The sequence below is a fragment of the Chiroxiphia lanceolata genome, chromosome 4, assembly GCF_009829145.1.
Source record: "Chiroxiphia lanceolata isolate bChiLan1 chromosome 4, bChiLan1.pri, whole genome shotgun sequence".
NCBI classification, from domain to species: Eukaryota; Metazoa; Chordata; class Aves; order Passeriformes; family Pipridae; genus Chiroxiphia; species Chiroxiphia lanceolata.
The window spans coordinates 28566650-28587943 of NC_045640.1; the positions used below are offsets into that span (position 1 = coordinate 28566650).

At 34.1% G+C, this 21294-nt stretch overlaps 1 protein-coding gene across 1 annotated transcript in view; it reads right to left on the reverse strand.

Moving 5' to 3' along the window:
- Window positions 1–221: 221 nt before the first annotated feature.
- The window catches only part of CHIC2 (cysteine rich hydrophobic domain 2), a 29888-nt gene continuing 8815 nt past the window's right edge, over window positions 222–21294 (reverse strand). Inside the window, exons 4-6 of the mRNA XM_032686013.1 lie at window positions 10513–10569; window positions 10287–10346; window positions 222–7390 (exon numbers count right to left, since the gene is read on the reverse strand). Coding sequence (XP_032541904.1) covers window positions 7340–7390; window positions 10287–10346; window positions 10513–10569 — 168 coding nt within the window. The 3' untranslated portion in view covers window positions 222–7339. The remainder of the gene's footprint in view (window positions 7391–10286; window positions 10347–10512; window positions 10570–21294) is intronic.

Below are 21294 nucleotides of genomic sequence, written 5' to 3' on the forward strand. Positions count from 1 at the left end.
TTTGGTAACTCCAGTCCTGAAGTCACCTACATTGTCACTTAAATTATCCAAAACTGTTTTCTCTTCCCCCTCTCCTGCCAATTTAGACTAAAACTATCAATTGGAAACAAGAGGAGATCGTTGCATCATACACCAGAGTTTTTCAGCTTTTTCTGTCTTTTTCTTCTACTCTCTACCACTCTCCCTCCCAACACAGATGAAAAACACCAAGGCTTAGTAGATACGTTAACAATTATTTTATTAGTTTATAATACATACAACTTAAGAAATGCTTTAAAAAAAATTTATACTGGAGTCCATTCCAATTCTGGGTCAAGTCAGGAAAAAACAATGCTGATGCATTAAATAATATTCTATAATTCAACAATAGATTAACTTCAGTAATTCAGCAGACATGGTTAAATACTCTTAAATACGCATATATACAATTGTGCAGCCTTAAAAAAAAAGTCCTTTTCTTCCTATCTTCTCCTCCCAAAGCAATGCACCCTGTCAACACAGTACTATCTTGTAAGCTTTCAGTCTCTCACCCAGACTTAAAATATTTGAAGAGGAATGTTACAACAGTGGAAATCACAGAAACCCTATCTTTCTAAACTCTTTATGAGAGGAGAGATGCCCAACAGGCAAAATTAACATCAAGTCTCTCTGTAAATAGCAGCTTCTTTAATATCCAGTTCTAGGTTAAATTATTGCTTACATAATTTCTGCCTGAAATGGATTTTTAACATAACTGGATTTTTAACTCCAGAATACTGGGGTTTAAGTTTGCCCTCTTGAAAGGCAACACCCTTTCACTGACTTATTTACCATTACGGTTTTATACATTTTACAGGTTTTTCCTAAGTGCACACAATCTGATGCAATTCTCTGCCAATTTTTTTAAAGCAACTTGAATTACACAGGTCTAATTTAGCACACGACATTTAGGCACCGTTTTTCAGCTTACTATTCTCTTTCAAATTTATGTTTGGAATTACTTTGCTACTCTGATTGCCATACTCCATCCTTTATGAAAACAAGAATCTAAGTTACACTTTTCAAATCAGGAACTACTCTGTATTCCTTGTTACCTCACTGAACCAAACTGTTCATTGACAATATTAACCAGCAGGTACACTGCATATCCTAAAGTCAGGAAGCCTGTTGCAAGCACAAAAGGATCAGAGACAAACACTTGGAGTGGATGAATTAGATGTTTACATCAGTACAGTGAAATCAATTTAAATATAGAGCCACTAAAAATATCAATTATATTGCATCAGGATATCTGACTTTTTGAAAAAATTCTAAATGTGACTTAAAAAATGGATTCACAAACATAAAACACTGTAACAAAAAAAAATCTTCAGCTGACTACTAAGTCTAGTTTTCAACACAAGGCAAAGTAACTTTCAATGAAGAAGTTATAAATTAGGAGAAAACAGCAACAAAAAAAGCATGTTTCAATAAACATCATAAAATCTACTATTTGCCTTCAAAAAGTGAGTATTTGTCAATGGTTCCCTTCTCCATAAAAGCTACAACTAACTACAGAAGTCTCTCTTACTCACACAAACTTAAATTGTACTAACTGGATCCTACTTGTAGGCCTTAGATATACTGTCACATGACAGGAGCTGTCTGGACAAGTCAAGAATTTTCTTTGGAAACAATTAGCCATGCATTACAGGCTCCAGCTTAGGAAAAGCCTGTTCTGCACTTACTGTGCAGCTCTCATCAGCAATTCTGTTTTGGTCTGGCTACTTCAAATGAAGAGACACTGAGTTTAAAAAGAAGCTTACCTTCTGCATTATTATTCTGTATAACAGCAGAATTGTCTATCGACTAGAGCATAACTAAAATAAATTAATAACACACTTACTAAAATAAAAAAATAGAAGTTAACACAGTCTACCTAATTACTGAAATGGTCTGATAGCTTTTACTTAACTTGCAGTATTCAATACCATTTCATTCAATTCAAAACTATTTTCCATCGTACTCAGAGAGCTCCAAACTCAAGCTTTTGGGTGTTGCTTCTCCTAATTCCTATGTTTCATCTTTTGCCTCACTAAATTGTTCCTAATGGTCTGTTGTATTCTGAGGAGCCAAGCATTTATGAATCCTTTTTCTTGAAAATAAATCTTAATGAAATATTAATGAGCTAAACAAAGCAGAATTCTTTTTTAAAAGGACAACTTCCATGAAAAAAGTAAAATGTATTTATAAAGGATATATATTACCCAGGTGTCATGTGGTAGAGAGACATACACCAGCACAAGTGTCAACAAATCAAGTTTCATGCAAGGATTCAGGTGGTTTTAAATTTTAAAAAATAGTCTCTAGTTCAGCCCCCACTGAAACATCAGTGTGCAAAAAGATGAAAATTCAAAAATTAACAAACGGTAAAATTCTGTAACCAACAAAACAACACAAATGAATATCTGTAACTAATGAAGAATAAACGCATGTTTCCAGCAGTGAAACTTTTTTGCTTCTAGAGTATGTCTCCCCTTCAAATTTTTTCTCTTCCTTAAGAAGAACGATACTATTTTCTCATTACGTCAGTATCCCCTGTTTCACCCAGCCTATTCAAAGAGAACTTTACAAAGAATAAACACAGGAATTAAGAAGGTAGCACCATTAGAAATAATCACTCCATCGAAATCAGGAAAAAACCTTCATTTATCCTTATCCAACATACTTTGACATTCAGCAGCCTAATAATACAGGGTAAAAGAAGCTCTCATAACTGTATATTGATAACATTCATAATGGTCATGCATATTACAATCAGGTTTCTAGAGTGATGTTTGAAAAGTAAGCCTTCATGCAGACAGGCATTCAGCTCATTAACTCCATTTTCATATTTCCTATTAGTCCCTGAGAAGTTAATTATTTCTACCTACAATATGGCTATTAAAGGCATTATAACGATCATACACTTAGCTGTTTGTGATGGAAATGCAATGTGGCTTTAGGGAAAAGCACAGAAATTACAGCAAATTAGCAGTCATGAATACAGATCTTATTTCTGAAATGCTTTCTTTTCGTAAACAAAGTTGCTGAAGAGCAACATAAATGATTTTAGTCACGGATACAAAACTAGCCAGCGTCACTTACCCTTAATAAATTGCTACTATGAATCCAAGACATTTGGGGCTCTGAGACCTCTCTAATTGAGCATTTCCTTACACAAAATCATCTGGATTTTGACCTAATGTAGGGTCATCACGATCCTTCTTTTAATTACTCAATAGCAGTGCTGGGAGAACTTAAAAGAAGCAGGGATTTTCTTTGCTTAACATATCTTTTGCCTCTTAATTAAAGTGATCTCTTTAAATTGTTCAGAATTCAAATGGGGTTTTTTGGTGGACACTTTGCATTATTGTCAGCTGCTCAAAAACCATAAGCTAGGGCTCCAAAACACGGGGACCAATTTAAAACTAAGACTTTGGGGTGGGGGGTGGAGGGAAAGGAATAAAGAAAAGTTCTTTTTCCTTTCCTTCTGGCTTCTAAGCAGTTACAAATTGCATTTTAAAGCTCTTCCCTACAATCTTCAGGGCTAAATAATGACTTTTAGAAAAAAAAAATTAAAACCGACTTTTAAGTAAGCCTGTATATGAGAGACAGGGCATTTAAACACCATGGTCTTGAGAGTTACAAAAAATACCATTTAACAAATTCGTTTAGAGATTATAATTTACATCTAAGTACTGTAAAAAGTTTTTATAATCTATTCTACTTCAGTTTAAATATCATTTTGGATATTTAGATATTGGGAAATTTTGGATTTGCATAAATAGTTTATTAAAATTACTCTTACTGAGCTATTACAAAAAATTTACTTGACTTCCTGTAGCCTATCTCCATAAACATTTTCATTTCTGGTAAATTTTGCCAATCCCAGTATAAACTTCAAATCAGAGCTATTTAACAACAGATGAGCTCCACAGAATTATTTATGTAGGGTCAGACAGAAAGACCTTCTCCCTCAGGACTTATTTCTATCTATTATTAAAAGATTAAAAAGAATTTATTTCTATTATACTACAGAAAAAAAATCTTTATTCACCAGTTAAAGGCTACTATATCTAAAAATAGTTATTAGCTTTCACAGGGAGTCATTGATGTCTTCACCATTAGTTTTTCAGGCTAAAGGTGAAACACGCATAATGAACATCATTTGCTAAATGATTAATATCAACTCCTACTGTTAAAGGAAATTTCAAATAAATAAGATTATTTGTAGGAATTGCTGACTTGCAAGAAGCTGAACAAGTTAGTACAACGTAATATTTATTTTAGCAAAGTGTAGGCTGTGTCCTGGAAGTCCTACTACAGCTTCTGGTCTGTTCAAACTATGCAACTTCTTTTTTTGCCAAATAGACAAAAAGGTAATGTATGTCTTCTCACTAGCACACAGAGTAAATAGATTTTGTATTTCAGAAGCAACATCAAAGGAAAATCCTGACAACTGCTGCAGGCATTAAACAGGTGATTAAAGTTCCTGCCATGTTCAATTTCCATAACTGTAATTAATGAATTGAAAGGGATTGTATCAAAATGTTTTATAATATTCTTACTAGGTGAGTGTACTACCTCTTCAGGAGAATAACACCTTTGAGATAAAACTCATCTCTGTATATGCAGTTTCTCAAGTTTCCTGATTGTATTTTAGGTCAGAGTCAATGTTTTAATACAATATCGGAAATACTTTTAGAAGGAATTAGTCTGGCCTCCTTACCAAGGGATTTAACTTTTTAATTGCTCCGAGCTCTACTCTGGACCTCTGTACTAGAGTTCTTTAAGAGAAAGTCATAGTTAAAATACAGAAATGCCTGCTAACCAAGCCCATGACTGCTGATGCACCTAAAAGTAGGCAAGAAACTTAACCAGCACTACCACTTATGTGGAAGCTTTACTAATGAGATACTCTTTGTAAACTCATAAGCCACACTCTATTCACTGCTCTGCTTTCAGCACTTGTTGTGCCTAAAGTAGCTTTACTGTCAGTGGGTTTGGGTGCTGCTGGCAAGGTATCTGTGGTGTCACAGAATGTAGCATGGAAAGGCTGGGTAGTAAACTAAGGCAAACAGCTGACGCTGAATGTGGCGCTACTATTAATGTATCACAAGCCCTATCCAACCTATCCCTCCACACTATGTGGAAAGATAGGTTTCCACACCAGTGGAAAACTGCATCCATGACACAAATTATCTGTACAGTCAACTGAAAATCTTGATAAAATCTAGACTTCATATGATTCAATATTCATTTTATTGAAAATCGACCCTTAAAGAAATCAATATATATTTCTGGTCATCAGAATTTATCACCAGTTATGACCTCTGTTCCATTTCAACCTCTCCTCTGGACCTCCAATCTCCCCAGTCTCAGCTGCCATCAATGTTACGTTTCTGGCCTCCCTTACAGGCTAAAAACTAGCTTGAGGTTATAATTAATACTTCTGGGCAAGAGGAGGAGCATTGCAGACCCAGATTCGTATTAAAGAACAGGTTGAAATTGATTTTTAGAAAATTATAAACATTTACTTTGGAGAGAGACCATTGTGGCACCCAGAAGACCGAGGAAGCACAAAACTGGGATTTGTTAATTAAAAATCATGTTCTGTCATGTCAAAGAAACACACTTGTAGGCTCGTATGAAAGCATAGCTGAGCTATTTTCAAAGTGAACAGCAGGAATCCACAGATGAAAGCTGAGCAAAGGATGAGTTTTGGGAACAGATACAGAAGGCTTAGATTTAAGAAAACTTAAAACTTTCTAGACCACTCCTACTATGAACAATTCAGGAATATAATACTCACTAGAGAATATTTTACAGAGAATAAATATCTTGAAGACATAGAAAAATAGTTCACAGCATCAAGGTACCTGTATTTAAAAGATTAAAAAGAGAAGACTATTCTTGTAGTGGTATCAACTTTTCATTCATACAAATATTAAGCAGAGTATATCTGTTTTTTCATATATTCACATTATTGCTTGCTACCACAACTGTACAAGGAACATGTTCTTAACTTACATCAGTGTTCATGTACAGTAATTTTATGTATCTAGAGCAAATTCTGAAATATGAGAATTGCAATTAAAAAAAATCCAAAACCTTTTGTGAAGATATGAACAACTAAGGTATAAGCATAAGAAACAAAACACAACCAGCCTGACCCAAGCATACATCATATATCCAGTTAAAAAAAGTCTTATACTTGTACAGAAAATAAGCTTTGTAAACCAAAATGAGCAAAAGAAAAGGGTGCAATAAATAACTGTCTAACACATTTAAAATTCCGCTGTTGCCCGGTGTACCCTGCTTTGATTATTAAATGGCCTTTGCATCTAGAACTCTACTGTTCAAGAATACTTCAATAACTTTTTCTGCTTATGTAGTTTTAAAATAAATGAAAAAACCCCTGAAAGGTCCTCTTGGACAATAAGTTTTAGTAAAACAAGTCCTTCTGCACCCCTGTGTACAGGTTCTGGTAAACAGTAGGAATAAAGCTGATACATGGCATTAGACTGAATTAAAACACGTACATTATAAAATGCAATACTAATATATTTTTGTGATCTTGAGTTCTACTAACCAGATGCATGCAATTCTCTCAGTGAGTCTTCTAATCCAAGCAAAATAATTCCATTTTGCTGCTTCTTTTTAACTTTTAAAGCCAAACTTTTTCAGAACCAGCTGACAGGACTTCTTCATGAAAAGCACAGAGATTTCTACTAATGCAATGGCATTTGGGTTCCAAAAAGCACAGTTTCAAAAAGAACTTTATCTCCTTTTGCTGGAAGAGACTAGTCAATATCCCAAAAAGAAATAAAAATATTTACAATTGACTAGTCACTGACAGAAGTTTAGGAATATCTTAGAAGGAACTTCAGCATGTAAATGAATAACTAAAAGGACTTACACAATGTACAGTCAATCAGTTGTGTCATATTGGGATAAAAAAATACCTGTTCACTTGTATATAATTTTCAGCTGTGTATTTATGGTAATATATATATATATATGTACACACGCGCGCGCACACATATAAAAGACTCTTTGAAAATCAAGATACATTAATAAACAGAAGTAGCAAAAGTAAAAATAACTTAAGTAGTAATTAACACCTGTGTGAAATCAGCAGAGTTTGACTAAATGCACTTAGAACATGTTCTTATAAAAAAAAACAAAACCAAAAAAACAACCAATGAAACAAAAAAAAAAAATGAAAACACCACAAGACTCTGTAGAACCAATGCTATGTCACTACCAGGAGAGCACCAAGCAAGGCACCATTGGAAAGACAACATACTTGAATAAGTCTCTATAAATAAATCAAATGCTAATCTGGTCGAAAAATTGGTGTCTTTGGTAAAAATTCTATAAGGATGACCTGTATAAAAAGAAAACAAATATATATTAAAGATGGCAGCAATCCTATTATTTATCACAATGATAATTCATATTCCTTTTTTTTTTTTTAGTACATCAAGTTGTGACAAAAATCAAAGATCACAGAGCTTGTCTTAGCTAGGAGACCATTAGAAAAGTCATGCATGTTAATTGTTTTGGGGTCATCAGTAGAAACCCCAAACTCTTAAAGAATCAAATTCAATTGAATAAGCTTGCCTACTGATACGTAACATATGAAAATGAATTGAAGTAAGCTACTACATAAAAATTCCTTAACATAGTTCGTTTCCTTTATTAGGAAAAAATTATGAAAGAGATAAATGCATTCATTTGAAAAAATTAAAAAAAAAAATCCAGAAGGCACAATGCATAAAAAGTTAATTTTCAATTACACAGGCAATTCCATTTACTTCAGAATTATTTCCACTTAATACAGGATTCTAAATCATGTTAATAATTTAATACCTGTATAGAAAAGTGTACCAACTTTTGCAAAGTTCCCATATCTACAAATGTGATTAGTCAAGAATTTGACTAATGCTTTTGCATGATTATTCTCATGGTCTTGATTCAAATTAAAACTACATGTTTCTGAGCTAAGTACATAATAGGGCCTGCTCCAGAACACAATCCAAGTGTTTATCCTCCTTTAAATAGGAAGCTTAAAGAAAATGTTCACTTGTGCATCTTTCTTCAGAGAGACAGTCATAACACAGCAGCATGATCTGATTCATAAAGAAATAAATGCATCTAGTAACATAACTAAGGATTTTATTTACTTGTAAGGGGGACTCACCTTTCTAAAAGTTAAACATTATTTCTGAATATTATTGATTATAAAGGAGAACACAACTTAGTTGCTTAGCAAGTATACACTATCTCTGATAGCATACCAAACATCAGCAAATAAATGAGTCTCTGATTTTATTTCTAAGGCAAACACATTAGAAGTAATGTATACTGAAATCAGGTGTACAAATTTATTTTTTGAGAGATTCAGAAGGGACTTATTTTCAGAAGTGATGCAAACTGCTCAAAATCTATTGATCAGTGACTTTAGTCAACCACTGGATTCTGCAGAGATACCAGGGCTTCTGATATTCAGGCAAGGTTTCAAGAAGGGAGCAAGAAGTAAAGCTGGAACACTCTATTTATGCCAAAGATGTAAGATTATCTTCTCTTTCTTAATTTCTAGAATTATTTATTTAATTTAGCATTTACAACAGTGAAAATTTCAAATTCAGCAAAGCACCAAGTTTTGGGTGAAAGAATCTAATTTCAATCACCTGTTTTGAAAAAGAATTGAGGATAAGTATTTATTATTTAAAATTAAATCATGAGCACAATAAGGACAGTTTTTAAAGAGACTAGCAAATCAGTTCACTGAAAATGAGAAAACAGTACAGTGATGTTTTGTAAAAATTCTCTCACTAAGTATATCCATAGATAATACCAGATGTTTCAGAAATTGAAAATAAAATCTTTGACCTTTATCTCATAAAACTGTATGTGCATGCATATATACTATTAATGTAAACAAGTCAACTGATTATAAATTATATTTAATAAAATGAACATTCATCTGTAAACACTGGTGGGCCACAGTATTTACAAACTTGCATTGTGGTTTTTTTCAATTGAATCTGAAACCATTGGCTTTGACAGTGTTTCCTGTGGAAAAACAAAGTTTTCAGGAAAATAAGAACCACTTAGGTAAAGCTTAAGTCTACTTTCTGAAATTTGATTTATTCTGTTTTCAGTCACACTCATGCATCTAACCCAAAAAATTTGGTAGAATAGATGTTAAAAAATGTACTTATTCAGTGAACTGAATAGAGTCGTTCTGTAAAAATGACCTTATATTTCAGGTTAGAAATAAGGTCTAATGCAGAAACAGGGAAAAGGGGAAGACTAAAATGTAAAGATAATTTTAATATCATTTTGAACTCTTTAATAAAGTTTAAAGTTTTAATATACATTATAGCTTTTTTATTTCAAAGAATAGATGGAGTACTGTGTAATGGAAGATCACAGATCAATTACAACTAACACAGTAGATATTTCTCAAAAACTAATCTTAATTTTTAAAAAGTTAACCTTCCTATCGCCCAGTTCCTAAAGCATTAAAAGAAATTATAGAAATTCTAATGTTCCTCATATTTTAGCAGCTTAATTTCATCCTATCCTATGTACCTCCAAGACATTCTGAAAATGAAAATAAGAAAAGCACCAAAAAAAAGAACAAGAAAGTTGCAAGCTAAACAAACTGAAATCCCATACTGGACATCATTCATTTTAAACCACATATAACTTCTCACTGTGTATTTCCAAGAAGGGCTTATGGAGTCTCAGCCAAAGACTGAATTAAAACTCCAGAGACTGACTTAAAAATATTTTAGTGACACCAATTGGAGATAAAGATACTTTTAAGATAGTTGAGGTAATGGGCAGTTAAAATCTAAAAGGGTTTCTTAAGCTCCAACAGCTTAGTTGAAAGGTCTTCTTCCATACTTTTAGACTTGATTAGCATTATATAAAATAGCCATATCTGACTTGCTGCGTAACCAAAGTTGTGGTTATTCTTTATACAGCATCTAAAATTTCACACTCCATCAGCACATGTTCAAGCTATTTTATCTTGGCAATTAATTTATTATTTTTCAGAACACAGTGAAGCCTTGTTTTCAAGTCTTTCATAACTTTATAAATCAGTCCTGCACATGAAACCATGCATCTGTGAACCGTAGAAAATCCTTGCACTCAGGCGATTAAGCTCCTGACACCTTTACTGATTAATAATCATGAAAAGAATAAGATCAGAAGCAAAATAAATGATCATTTAATAGAGAAACTCACAAAACAGCCCTTTAACTTACATATTCCATCATGTTATTCGTTTCACATTTCCTTTTGCTTAGTCTCCAATGCAAGCACAGCTAGACAAGGAGGAAAGAAAAAGAAGAAAAATGAGCTGTATTTTATTGCAGCACACAGACTAGCCCATTTGTCCACCTTTCATATTTTTCGTTCAACAAAAGCATCTGTTTCCATACTGTGCAATTCAAACTCCAACAGTACGAAGCTGCTCCCTGCGGCACTCACCTTGTGGTATAACCTATTGTTTTCCCATTCTAATAACTTCTCAATCGATCTTCGTGTCTGGAAGACAAATGAGAAAGAATTTTACTCTTGACTGGTTTTAGAAAAACTTTGTTTTGCAGCTGCTTTTGTGTGAAAGGAGAGAGGTACGGGACAGTGACTGAGTACAGGGTGGTCTGCAGTACTATCAGAACTTCACCGGTATTAAATAGTATCTAGAACAGAAACAACTTTTTATGACAGTCAGATAATTATTTTCAACCACTTTGGAACAAAAACTGTTGATATACATGCTGTCTGGTTCTTATGGCAGTTATAACTTTAAAATCACAGAAATTTTGAAGTGATCCAAGCAAAAAAGCAGGAACACTGCTCCCTCAGTATCAGTGGTCTAAGTGTACTGACTAAGGTCAGCAGCTAAACTCAAAAATGTTGCAAGCTATTTTGCAGTGCTGTAAGTCAAGTACAAATACACAATACTCTAAATGAGAAATTTGTTACATTTACATCCAGATTTAGAGACTGAAAAACCAAATGTAGAATTTACAGTAAATTGCACAAATTCATGTGATTTTTATAAAGAACAAACCCAATATTTAGGATTCTAAAGCAAAGGTTTACTGCCTGACAGTACTGCAAGTACTGTCCACACTTGACACTTCAGACAGGGAATCCTGAAAGCTGTTCTGCACAGCTTTTTAAGTCTATGTATGCTAGAAGTAAAGGACATTCTGTGCGGTAAATTTTCACAGCATTTTGAGTATAACTCTTCAGTTATATTTACATTTGAGAAACACATACTGACATTTATAGTCATTTGACTGCCAGAATATATATTGCTTAGCTCTAAATGAGATTTGCTACAGATTGTGAATAAAAAGAGGATAATTCATGGTGCCAGGTGTTAAGATGAGACCAACAGAGCTGCAGGTGCAAAAGGACGCAGCAATGACAAGGATCAAATACAACTTAGTGCAGCTGCAGCTTCCTTACAAGGTGGAGAGGGGTGAGGGGAAAGGATGAGAGAGCATCTTGCTGTTATTATTACAAAATACTAGTACTGTAAATGAACCTTAACAAATCAAACTAAATGTTGTCATGAGAAACAAGAAGGAGTAAAATAAAAATTAGACAAAATTTATTAATTTCCTCTCAAATATTAACTGGTGTTTTCAAACACCAGTTTAGTTTAATACTGATGCGGTTGTGGGGAAACACATCTAAGTATGTATTGTGGTCACATGATTAAAAATTAGATCACTGCTATCTATGTGTACTCATTACACTGAACTTTATATTATGTTTTATTTTAAAAAGTACAAGTCAGGGAATTATCAGAAGGTGGATGTGCCAGTGACTATTTTATCACATCAATTGGAAATTGAGTATTTTTGGGGTTATTCTTATTATTATGTTTTTAAAGACAGTGCCCTTTAACAATAATCAGTAGACCTCACTTGTTTCTTTGTAAAGATAGCCTTTTAGAGTCTGCTCTCCTTTTAAATGAAAATAGGGCAGCAGTTATGGTCACACTTTTGTTAATTTAGTTGCCAGTCAGCTCCAAATCAAAAGAAAATAAGGCTGCAGAGTGTAATTAACATTCAGTTCAGTCGTTTTGTCCCTTGTCTAGCCCCCAAGCTTTGTTAAAATTGCCATCTGAATGCTGAAGGCTGTAGGGAAATCGATTTGATTCTAATCGCACCATGAAAAGAACATGATCTAACTGCTTTCAGCCCTCCGTAAATCTGTACTAGGTCTTTAGCACAATGCAACTTCCAATTTAAAAAGCACTGAATGTCTCGTCAATGACTTTGTGAAGAAAAAAGAACAAGGAGCAGACATAAAAATTCCAATAGTTGTTTAAGCATTAAAGTTCATTTGCATCACAGCAAACCTGAAAAGGGCTGACCTCTCAAACCGCCTCTCAGGTCTATGAAGTTGTAGCCTTGACAAGCTCACATTGACAGAGCTCATTGACTCTGAAAGGCTACTCTATCAATGGTGAAAAATGGCAATAGGTTCTACTCTGAGCAGGCATCTGCCTGCCCACCCGCTGCTAAACCAATGGCAAAACTGATTCAAAACCTGAATCTACCTTGTAATCTTCCTTTCCAGGACCTTGTAATAATAGATTAAGATCACTATACAATTTAATTTGTTTGCCCCAAAGACTGTGAAAAACATCCAAGCTTTTCAAATTCCAATAAAATTACATCTGTATTACAATATATACGTATAAATAAGAAATCGATAGGTAGTTATGTACTATTAATTGGTTTATATAAATAACACAGTTTAAAATCATTTGACTAGCATGAAATAAAAATACATGCAGCCTCAAGACCACGATTATTTATCTTCCCAGAGCCTTAAATATAACCCTTCCTATAGTACAATCTGGGATATAGCTCCCAAATCACACCATATTATCAATACAGAAATGTTAATGAAAATTAGACTGTAAAATATTTCTGCAAACCTCAGAGCTTGGAATAAAAAGAAATGAATTAAACAGCATCACACAATTCACTATAGTAAGTTTTCTTCCTACTTGACAGGTGAAAAAAAGCACTTGCACGTGCAGCTTAATTAATCACTGCTCTTGACATCTCAATGATTTACAGTGAGGAGCAGGTGAGGATATACAAAACCAGAAAGGAACACTTGATTTGAGTGTAGCATTTCCAGCACACTCGGATGACAAGCTTATATATTCTATCAATGGTGTACAGAAAAACCCATACAACAAATTATTTGTTAGCCACAACAAAAGCACAAATTAAGTGGAAGAGAGACTTGCTTATTAGGAAGATTTAATACTATCCAGCTTTCAAATTTTATTTTCTTTTAAAACCCAGTCCAATATTTGAGCAAAGCAAAAACTGCAATTCATGTACTTTTTAGCATACCAATGATAAGAAAGTATGCTTTGTAACATACTTCATGAAAAAAAGCATAGTCTTTAATGCTACCCACAGAATTTTGTGAAATAGACCTCTTCAAATGTCTAGATACAATGTTTAATGAAACATTCCTGTAAAATAATGATTCTTTAGAGATATTAATGTCTAACAGTGTCTTTTGAAAAATGAGACTACTAAAAAAGCCCAACTCAGAATAAACTTTCACCAGTGCTTATTGCTCTTGATTCAGAAAAATAAATGTTTTCCCTTAAATGTGGAAGAACAAAAAAATCCCAAGCCTAAATATGAACTTTTCATGCAAAACCAAGGTAGTATTGAATGTATTACCAACTGCAAGACCTTTCTGTTACGTGTTTGCAAGTGTTTAATGCAGTTAGCTTACAATTCCAGATGTAGCTGTGATCTGGACTAGAAGGCTGTGCAGCAACAGAGACCCCTCTTGCAGTACATGACCTGGAACACACACGCAACACTAAACTACACTAGTGAACGGGCCAAAGCCCCCTCAACTTCTTCTGCAAATCAGTAAATTATTGGTACAATATTAAACAGAAGGATCTTACATGACTCTCAAAACGTTGCTGATCTGAGTACCTCCCTTTGTCTTTATTAAGTGGGGAAACAACATGGATAGTAACATGATCTAACAATTTTAATCATAGTTGTCTAAGAAAAAGTGAAGAATCTCCTGCTACATGCATTCGATCTTTGACTTCTCATCTGAAAACACATGTAAACGTTGCACAACGAGTCCAGCAAGTAGCAAGAGATTTTCAAATTCCTTCATACAAAACTTCACCACAATCAAATATTATTAATTTTGAATATTGCCCTGGACGAATACACTTCATGCTCAAATTTCAAAATACAAAGAGACCATTTCAAGCAGACTTTTGTTGATTGTCACATGGGTGGAATTTGTATTGAAAGAATGACCAGAAAAAAGTCAAAGGATCCTATCAGAGGTCTGAACTATACTATCTCCACTCATTTAAAGAGAGAAATGAAAGAAGTGGGAATTTCTATTCATTCTGACTACAAAATTTATACCCAAGTAATTTAGTTATCAGCACAAACAATGAAATAGAAAGTTAGAAGTCAACTGAGTCACAGAACTGTGTGGTCACTTTCACCATGCCAGAATATCCCCCAAGCCAATTTTGAGGCCCATATTGGTACCACAGAAATTCCAAAGCTGTACTCAGGACACACATAACTGAATTACATACATCTGTGCTAATCAAGTCCTCATCTTGAACACTCTCACAAATAAACCCTTTATGAACTGTAAATTGGTAAGATTCCCATCTCACTGAGGAATTCTCTATTTGTGAAGGGCGAAAAGGACAAAGGGGAAACCTGAGTTGATTTCAGATACTGACATGCTGGAATACCTGCTTCAGCACACACAGTACTTTGAAAAGGTGTCTGAACAACTACATAGGTGAACATGTAGATCTTGCATCACCTCTCCTATTAGTAATTAGAATATTTCTTATTTTAGACTACCGTAAGGGTGCTCATCCCAGATGCCACTGCAACATCCGTGCAAGAAAGTGAGTGAAACCTATACTAAACAGACTGAAGAATATCTCAAAAAAAATATAACAGTAGTGCTTTTTGTAGGATCTTGAAAAAACTGCCTTGTTTAACAAGATTACTATTGCTGCATCTTGCCTTACCATACAGATTATTCTGTGCAGAAGGTGAATCCCACCTAAAGCACAGATCACAGTTACTGATCAGGCAAAGGGAAACATAATCACAGAATTCTGGAGCAGGAGAACTGACAACATCAAATTGACCTCATGAAACGCCCCATTCTGAAAGATAGCCCTGAGAATATTGTCCCACACTCAATCCATAAACTGACCTAAATTTTACGTGTCTCAACCCTGGGTTGGTACATCACAGAAAGATGAATTTAAAGCTTAATGCATCAAAACAGACCAATTACTTCCTGAAAAGGTCTCTTCCACATTGTTTGCTGGTATAAAGAGCAGCTCAGCTTTATTTGACATGTAGTATTTTTTTAACATCTAAGCCAAAGACAATTCCTTAGTGACTGGTTGCCTTGATTCTCAGATTCCTAGACTGTGTAAGAAAGCAGTAAAGCCATGAAATATGTGGAGAATGGAGAAGGTGTACAGAAACACACACGCCACGTGTGTTATCCAGGAGTAAAATGAAGAGGATATTTAATTATCAGCAATGTACTGACAGATACTAGATGAGTATTTTCCAAAATCATCTTGGTCTGCAAACAGAAGAACATAGCAGAGACAAATTATCAAGGGAAGTTCCTAGAAGATGATTACAAGTCTTATATAAATTTCCTCTCAACTGTAGAAAGCCCAAAAGACTCAAGATGCTAACTTGATATTTCAGCTGTCCAGTAAGAGCTAAGTCACCAAGTAAGTGTTGTTAGCTACCTTCTGTAATGAGATGACAGTGACTAGAGCCAATCATTGTGAAAACTTCATGCTATGGAGAAGCCTTGTGGAAGAAATAGTCTTGACCTTGGCAAAATTAACACACTTTCCTCAAGAAGGCCTAATTGAGATGTGGAAAAACATTTCACAGGCAGACAAATGTTGAACTGATCCATGAAACATCAGGACTATAATTAATGTTGTTACTTGGACTAGTAAATTTAGATTAGTAACTCCTTTATTCTAGGATTAAATTCTAACTCTGACTCTGTCATTACAAGAAAACAAAAACCATGAAGCTCCAATCCTTCCAAACAAATTATTCAAATATGGCCATGACGATCTAAAGCATCCACCTCCTGCTGAAGGACATTCTCACAGAAAAGGCCACAAAAAATGAACATATAAAATGTACGAAAATAGGATCAAATCTCCATTAAATAATTCATCTGATGTCATTCTCTGTGAGAAATTTTAAACTGAACATTAATGAAAATTTCACCTCCGTCTTCTCTTTTAAGGTTACAGAGATGTTAACTTCAGTCCCTGTCATTTATTTCCAAAATATCCAGCAGTATGCTATGGAACACAGTTCAAGACCAGTGTAGGTGGAGAAACTAAAGGATCTCAGGTTACATCTCTATTAAGAAATGAAACTGTGCCCAGAAATATTCTCATTCACTTCAAGCCAGCTGGCAGGGAACAGCTTACATCTATATCAGTAAGTTTTCATAACCTCCGAACCACTCATGGTGCCTAGAGCATTCTGGTAATGCCTATGAATTGTTACACAATACAGAACCAGAGCCTGCCAGGGGCCTCCCTAAAAGAACAAATTATAAAGCACCAGTTCTAGGAACATTCCTTTGACTCCTGCTGTTATGAGTACCTAAGGGGCCAAGAATGGAACAGAAGCTACATGGCCAGAAAGACTGAAAGGCAGCACAATTTAACAAAATAACTCCATAGAAGACCCTGTAAAATCCAACACTTCACTAGGTGTATGCTGAAGAGAATGATCCCTCTGAAAGGGACACCCTCTGCAGTGCTTTGTCCATCTAGGACTGATTTCAGAAAAAATACAGAATCCCAAGTTGATCTGCAGCTACTTATTCAATTTAGAAAAAAATCTGGCTAGGCTAGTTAAAAAAAAAATCTTCCATCATCACTATTGTTCCAAATTCACCAATTTTTTCCAAAATTCAGCAAAACTTATTTTTATGAGCTAAAAAATTAGAAGTACCTGGTCACTTTACATGTATGTTTGGTATGGCAGAATAATATTTATTAATTCCTTTCATCTTCTCTTTTGTAGAACTGCCCTCCTCACCCTCCCAACCATTTTGTCAGTAGTAATGTTTCTTGAACTATTATTTTTTTGTTAAATAACAAGTTATTTTCTTTATATATAGTGCTTGAGTTACTGAGAATGCTACACTTAGGCAGAAAATAATGTTTTGCTCTGATTTGTTTAGTAAAGTGGAAAAGTGAATACTTTCCAGACCTAGACCACTGGGAAAAAAGTCAAGAGAAGAGGCACACAAGTGTGCCACTACCTCACATTTGCCAGAACTCCATTCACTTTTATGTTTGTTTTACAGTACCATAGTCTAACAAGCTATTGTTCAGTAAGTGCTTTCTACTTGTTTTAATTTTATCGTATAGATTGCAGGTAATTTTGCCTTCTAATTTTTTTCCTCAATGGTGTTTGCATATGCTCCCCATTTTACATTACCTATATGTTGCTTAACACAGAATCCTAAAAATGTTCCTTCCTAAACTGATTTCCAAATCTAACAACTACCTAGACCATTCTTAGCATGCTCTTTCAAAATAGCTCCATGCAAATTTCAGCTAGCTCATGTCTGTATTTTCAAAAACACGTCAAGCTGGACAGGAAGAGCAATATAAAAAGCAATATTAAACCCAAACCACTGCACGATCCCTTTATATCCTTAGCCATCACAATGTAAAAGGGGTTACAACACAGAAATGTTAATTTTACCTGCATTATTTTGATTAATATTAAAATGTTCAGAGGTGGAATTCTGATTACAAATGCAAATAGATTTTAAATAACATTTAAAATATTCACTACAGATACCAGAGATATGCTACATTTAGGATTTATATAAAACCCATTACTAAGAACAAATCAAATTACAAATTTAACTTCAGAATACATATTCTTTAATTACTAAAGGTTGCGGGTTTGGCCTATAAAGAAACAAACCAGTATTTTGCGATATATTTGTTAGTGTTCTTCATGCCAATCTTAATGCCCTGTCCTCCACCAAGCAGGTCTGTAAATTAAAAGACATGGTAGAGCTAGCTGCTCCCACACCTCATTATGCACCAACTCACTACTATACCCTTCAGGAAAGCACATGAAAACCTGATGAACTTTTGGAGGGTGCTTTGAAGGAACATCTGATTTCAGATGTAGAAAAAAAAAATTACCACATAGCTATACACATGATGATTTCACTTTTAGATTGTTCTACAAGCTTTGTCACTTGCAGTTTAGTATGTGGAGGACTTGGTGATTCTTCTGATCAAAATTATAGTGAACAATTTTTAAAGCAAAATATACTAGGTCTGAATCTTCTGATTCTTTTAAAGTTTTCATTTCATAGTTAGTAAATAAATAAAAAAGGACCTCTCAATACATTTGAAGACAATGGTAAAGAATGCATATTTGATACATATAAGTCTTACTTTTAAAAAAGTTTTAATAAGTTGAGTAGAGCCAACATAGAGATGACATGAGCTCTGGTTAGGATAAACATAATATATTACAATTTTAAAGGTTCTTCCAAACTGTATTATAATGTAAATTGTCATAACAGAGACTTCCAAAGCAAGGCACCTTCTGTCTAATGCAATTGCCTTGTGGAACTCCTTGGAAAAGCATTAGGCTATTAAGAGTATTTCCAATGCAAAGTCCCTGGCAGATAGGCATAAGAGAAAAATATACATTTTGTTCAGTTTTGAAAATAAATTTAATGTATTCATAGCTTCAATAAACGGAGCTAATATATTTTAACATCAGTATCACCCATTGACAAGCAAGACTACTGTATTTAAGAAAATTCATTCCAGCTCCTCCACCACATATTTAATTTAATCAATACTTGGGACATTGTAATTAGGTAATGTTTACACAGCACTCTGAAGATGTGAACTGTTAAGTGACAACTAATGATGAGGCTTAAGCAGCATTCATCAGCTTTGAGTGAATTCACAAACAAACAAGCAGCTCTTGAAAGTATTAATACAGATCACTATTAAATATCTAATTCTATTCATTTTAAGAGATTGTCCATAAAGCTTTTGAAACACGCAATTTACTTGTACAATACCAGCTTTTAAAAATCTAGCAGTATTACAATTCTACCATAGCTTTCATTGTTACTGTTTCTGTTGAAATTATATATCCTATTTACACATCAGGAACTACAGCATTTAGTTAATACTGAAAATGAGTGCCAATTCATTTGAAAAGTGGCTTCAAATGGGCACCTCAGTCTGCAGCCCTTTTTGAATTATAATTCGCACTCTTTTTACTTAAAGAACAATAACTTAAAAGACTTAAATAATGTTCATTTGTACAGTCTGGAACTTATCCCAGAAACTATGGTGCAATCTATGAGTAAAACTGCTGAAGATCATTGATGATGTAGATCTGCAAATGAGAGAGTACTTCCTGCAACTTTCTTGCAGCTTTTATTAATTGAAATTGAATCCAGACCACATAAAAGCAGAGAGGCAACAAGATATTGAATCAAATAAAACACTTATTTTACTGGTGAAGAGTAGCAGGTTTTTTCTCAAATACCTCAATGCAAATGAAGAAAGGAAACAACACTGTACAAAGACTTAAAAACTAGCACTGAACAAAGAACTGAAAAGAAGAATTCAGTGAAGGGAAGGCTTTCATTGCATGGAAACGCATTAAAGTGATATAATTAACAATTAAGCTTACAAATGTCTGTGACTTAACAAATTCCTAGTTTGAAGCACCTGATGATTTAAGGAGAAACACTGTTACCTTATTTTTCACTGCACAAAAATAAGCATGTATTCCGACTATACACAAACTTTCAATAACTGTCTGTAACCTCAAAAATCTTATCTAAATTTGTGATAACATTCCCGCATTAGAATTTAAAAAGTCAATGAAAGGTAGTAAAAATACAGAATTCAGAGAAAGACTAAGAGAATTATTGTAACTTCACAAACTCTGAAGCTGCTTTTTTTACAAAGTACCACAGGAATTTAAGAGTATGGTAGATTGATTCAGACTCTTTAAACCAGACATTTCTTAACTGGTCATTCTGAGAAAAATTACTCTTCTGTATTAAAAGTAAGCAATTGTACAGTTGAAACTGTTGTTTCATTTAATAAAATCCTTGAGAAACACTCCCGCTTGCTAGCTCACTGTATATATAATTTAACAAAACAAATTTGTTAGTCTTCTACTTCAGTAGAAAAGGGCAAAGATGAAGGCTTGTACATTTTTATTGTGCAATTAAGACATGATCTACATGAATTTCAGGACAGGAACACTCCCATCCTGCTTTCAGAAACCAAACTCTAATTGTACGGTCTTGGGAGTCTTTTGTGATCACTGCAGCAAAGGATATAACACAGATCAGTTCCAAGAAACCGGCCTTTCATTAGGAATCACTTACGACAGTACTGAATTATGAAACCTCTCTGGGTAACACTTTTTGGACAAGTGTAGGTACTGCAAAATAAGCAACACTTTATTTATTGATCATTTGTTATACTTGGTTTACAATATGAGCACTAGTGGGAAATAATTCACTGTATCTAAAAGTTAAAGGGAAGAAACAAGAACATGTTTCCTCAAAAAGTGAATCCTGGCTGTTGAGACTATACCTATGGTTGAGTCTGGCCAGTAAAAGGAAGTCAAAGTATGAAAGATCATTTGATTGACACAACCCTTTTCCAAGACACAGTTTTCAAGTCAGACACGAGCAGCTGAAGAGTTCAAATGTTAGTGAGTACTTCATATTGAATACATTAGTCTTATGTATCAGCAAAACTGTGACATTACCGCATAGTCTATGAGTTTACTTTTTTTAGTGGAAGAATATGAAGTTACAGTTCTACTGTAATCTACTTAGCAAATAGAAGATTGGAACATAGATGAACGAGGTAGTATTTACAACTGCTGTCAATTTGCTGAGCAGCTCCAGGTAATGCACTCTCATTTTCCCCACTTCTAGGAAAATACATATCATTAGTTTCCTGCACTTGTCACAGTACTTCAACAAACTGATGGAAAGTCCTGCATAAAAGAAAAATCTTACAAGCTTGTGGATGCAATTCAGTACTGAGATCTTAAAGGGTACAAAACCTGTAACTCCACATAAGAGGGATTTAAAGGATTTATATCAGTT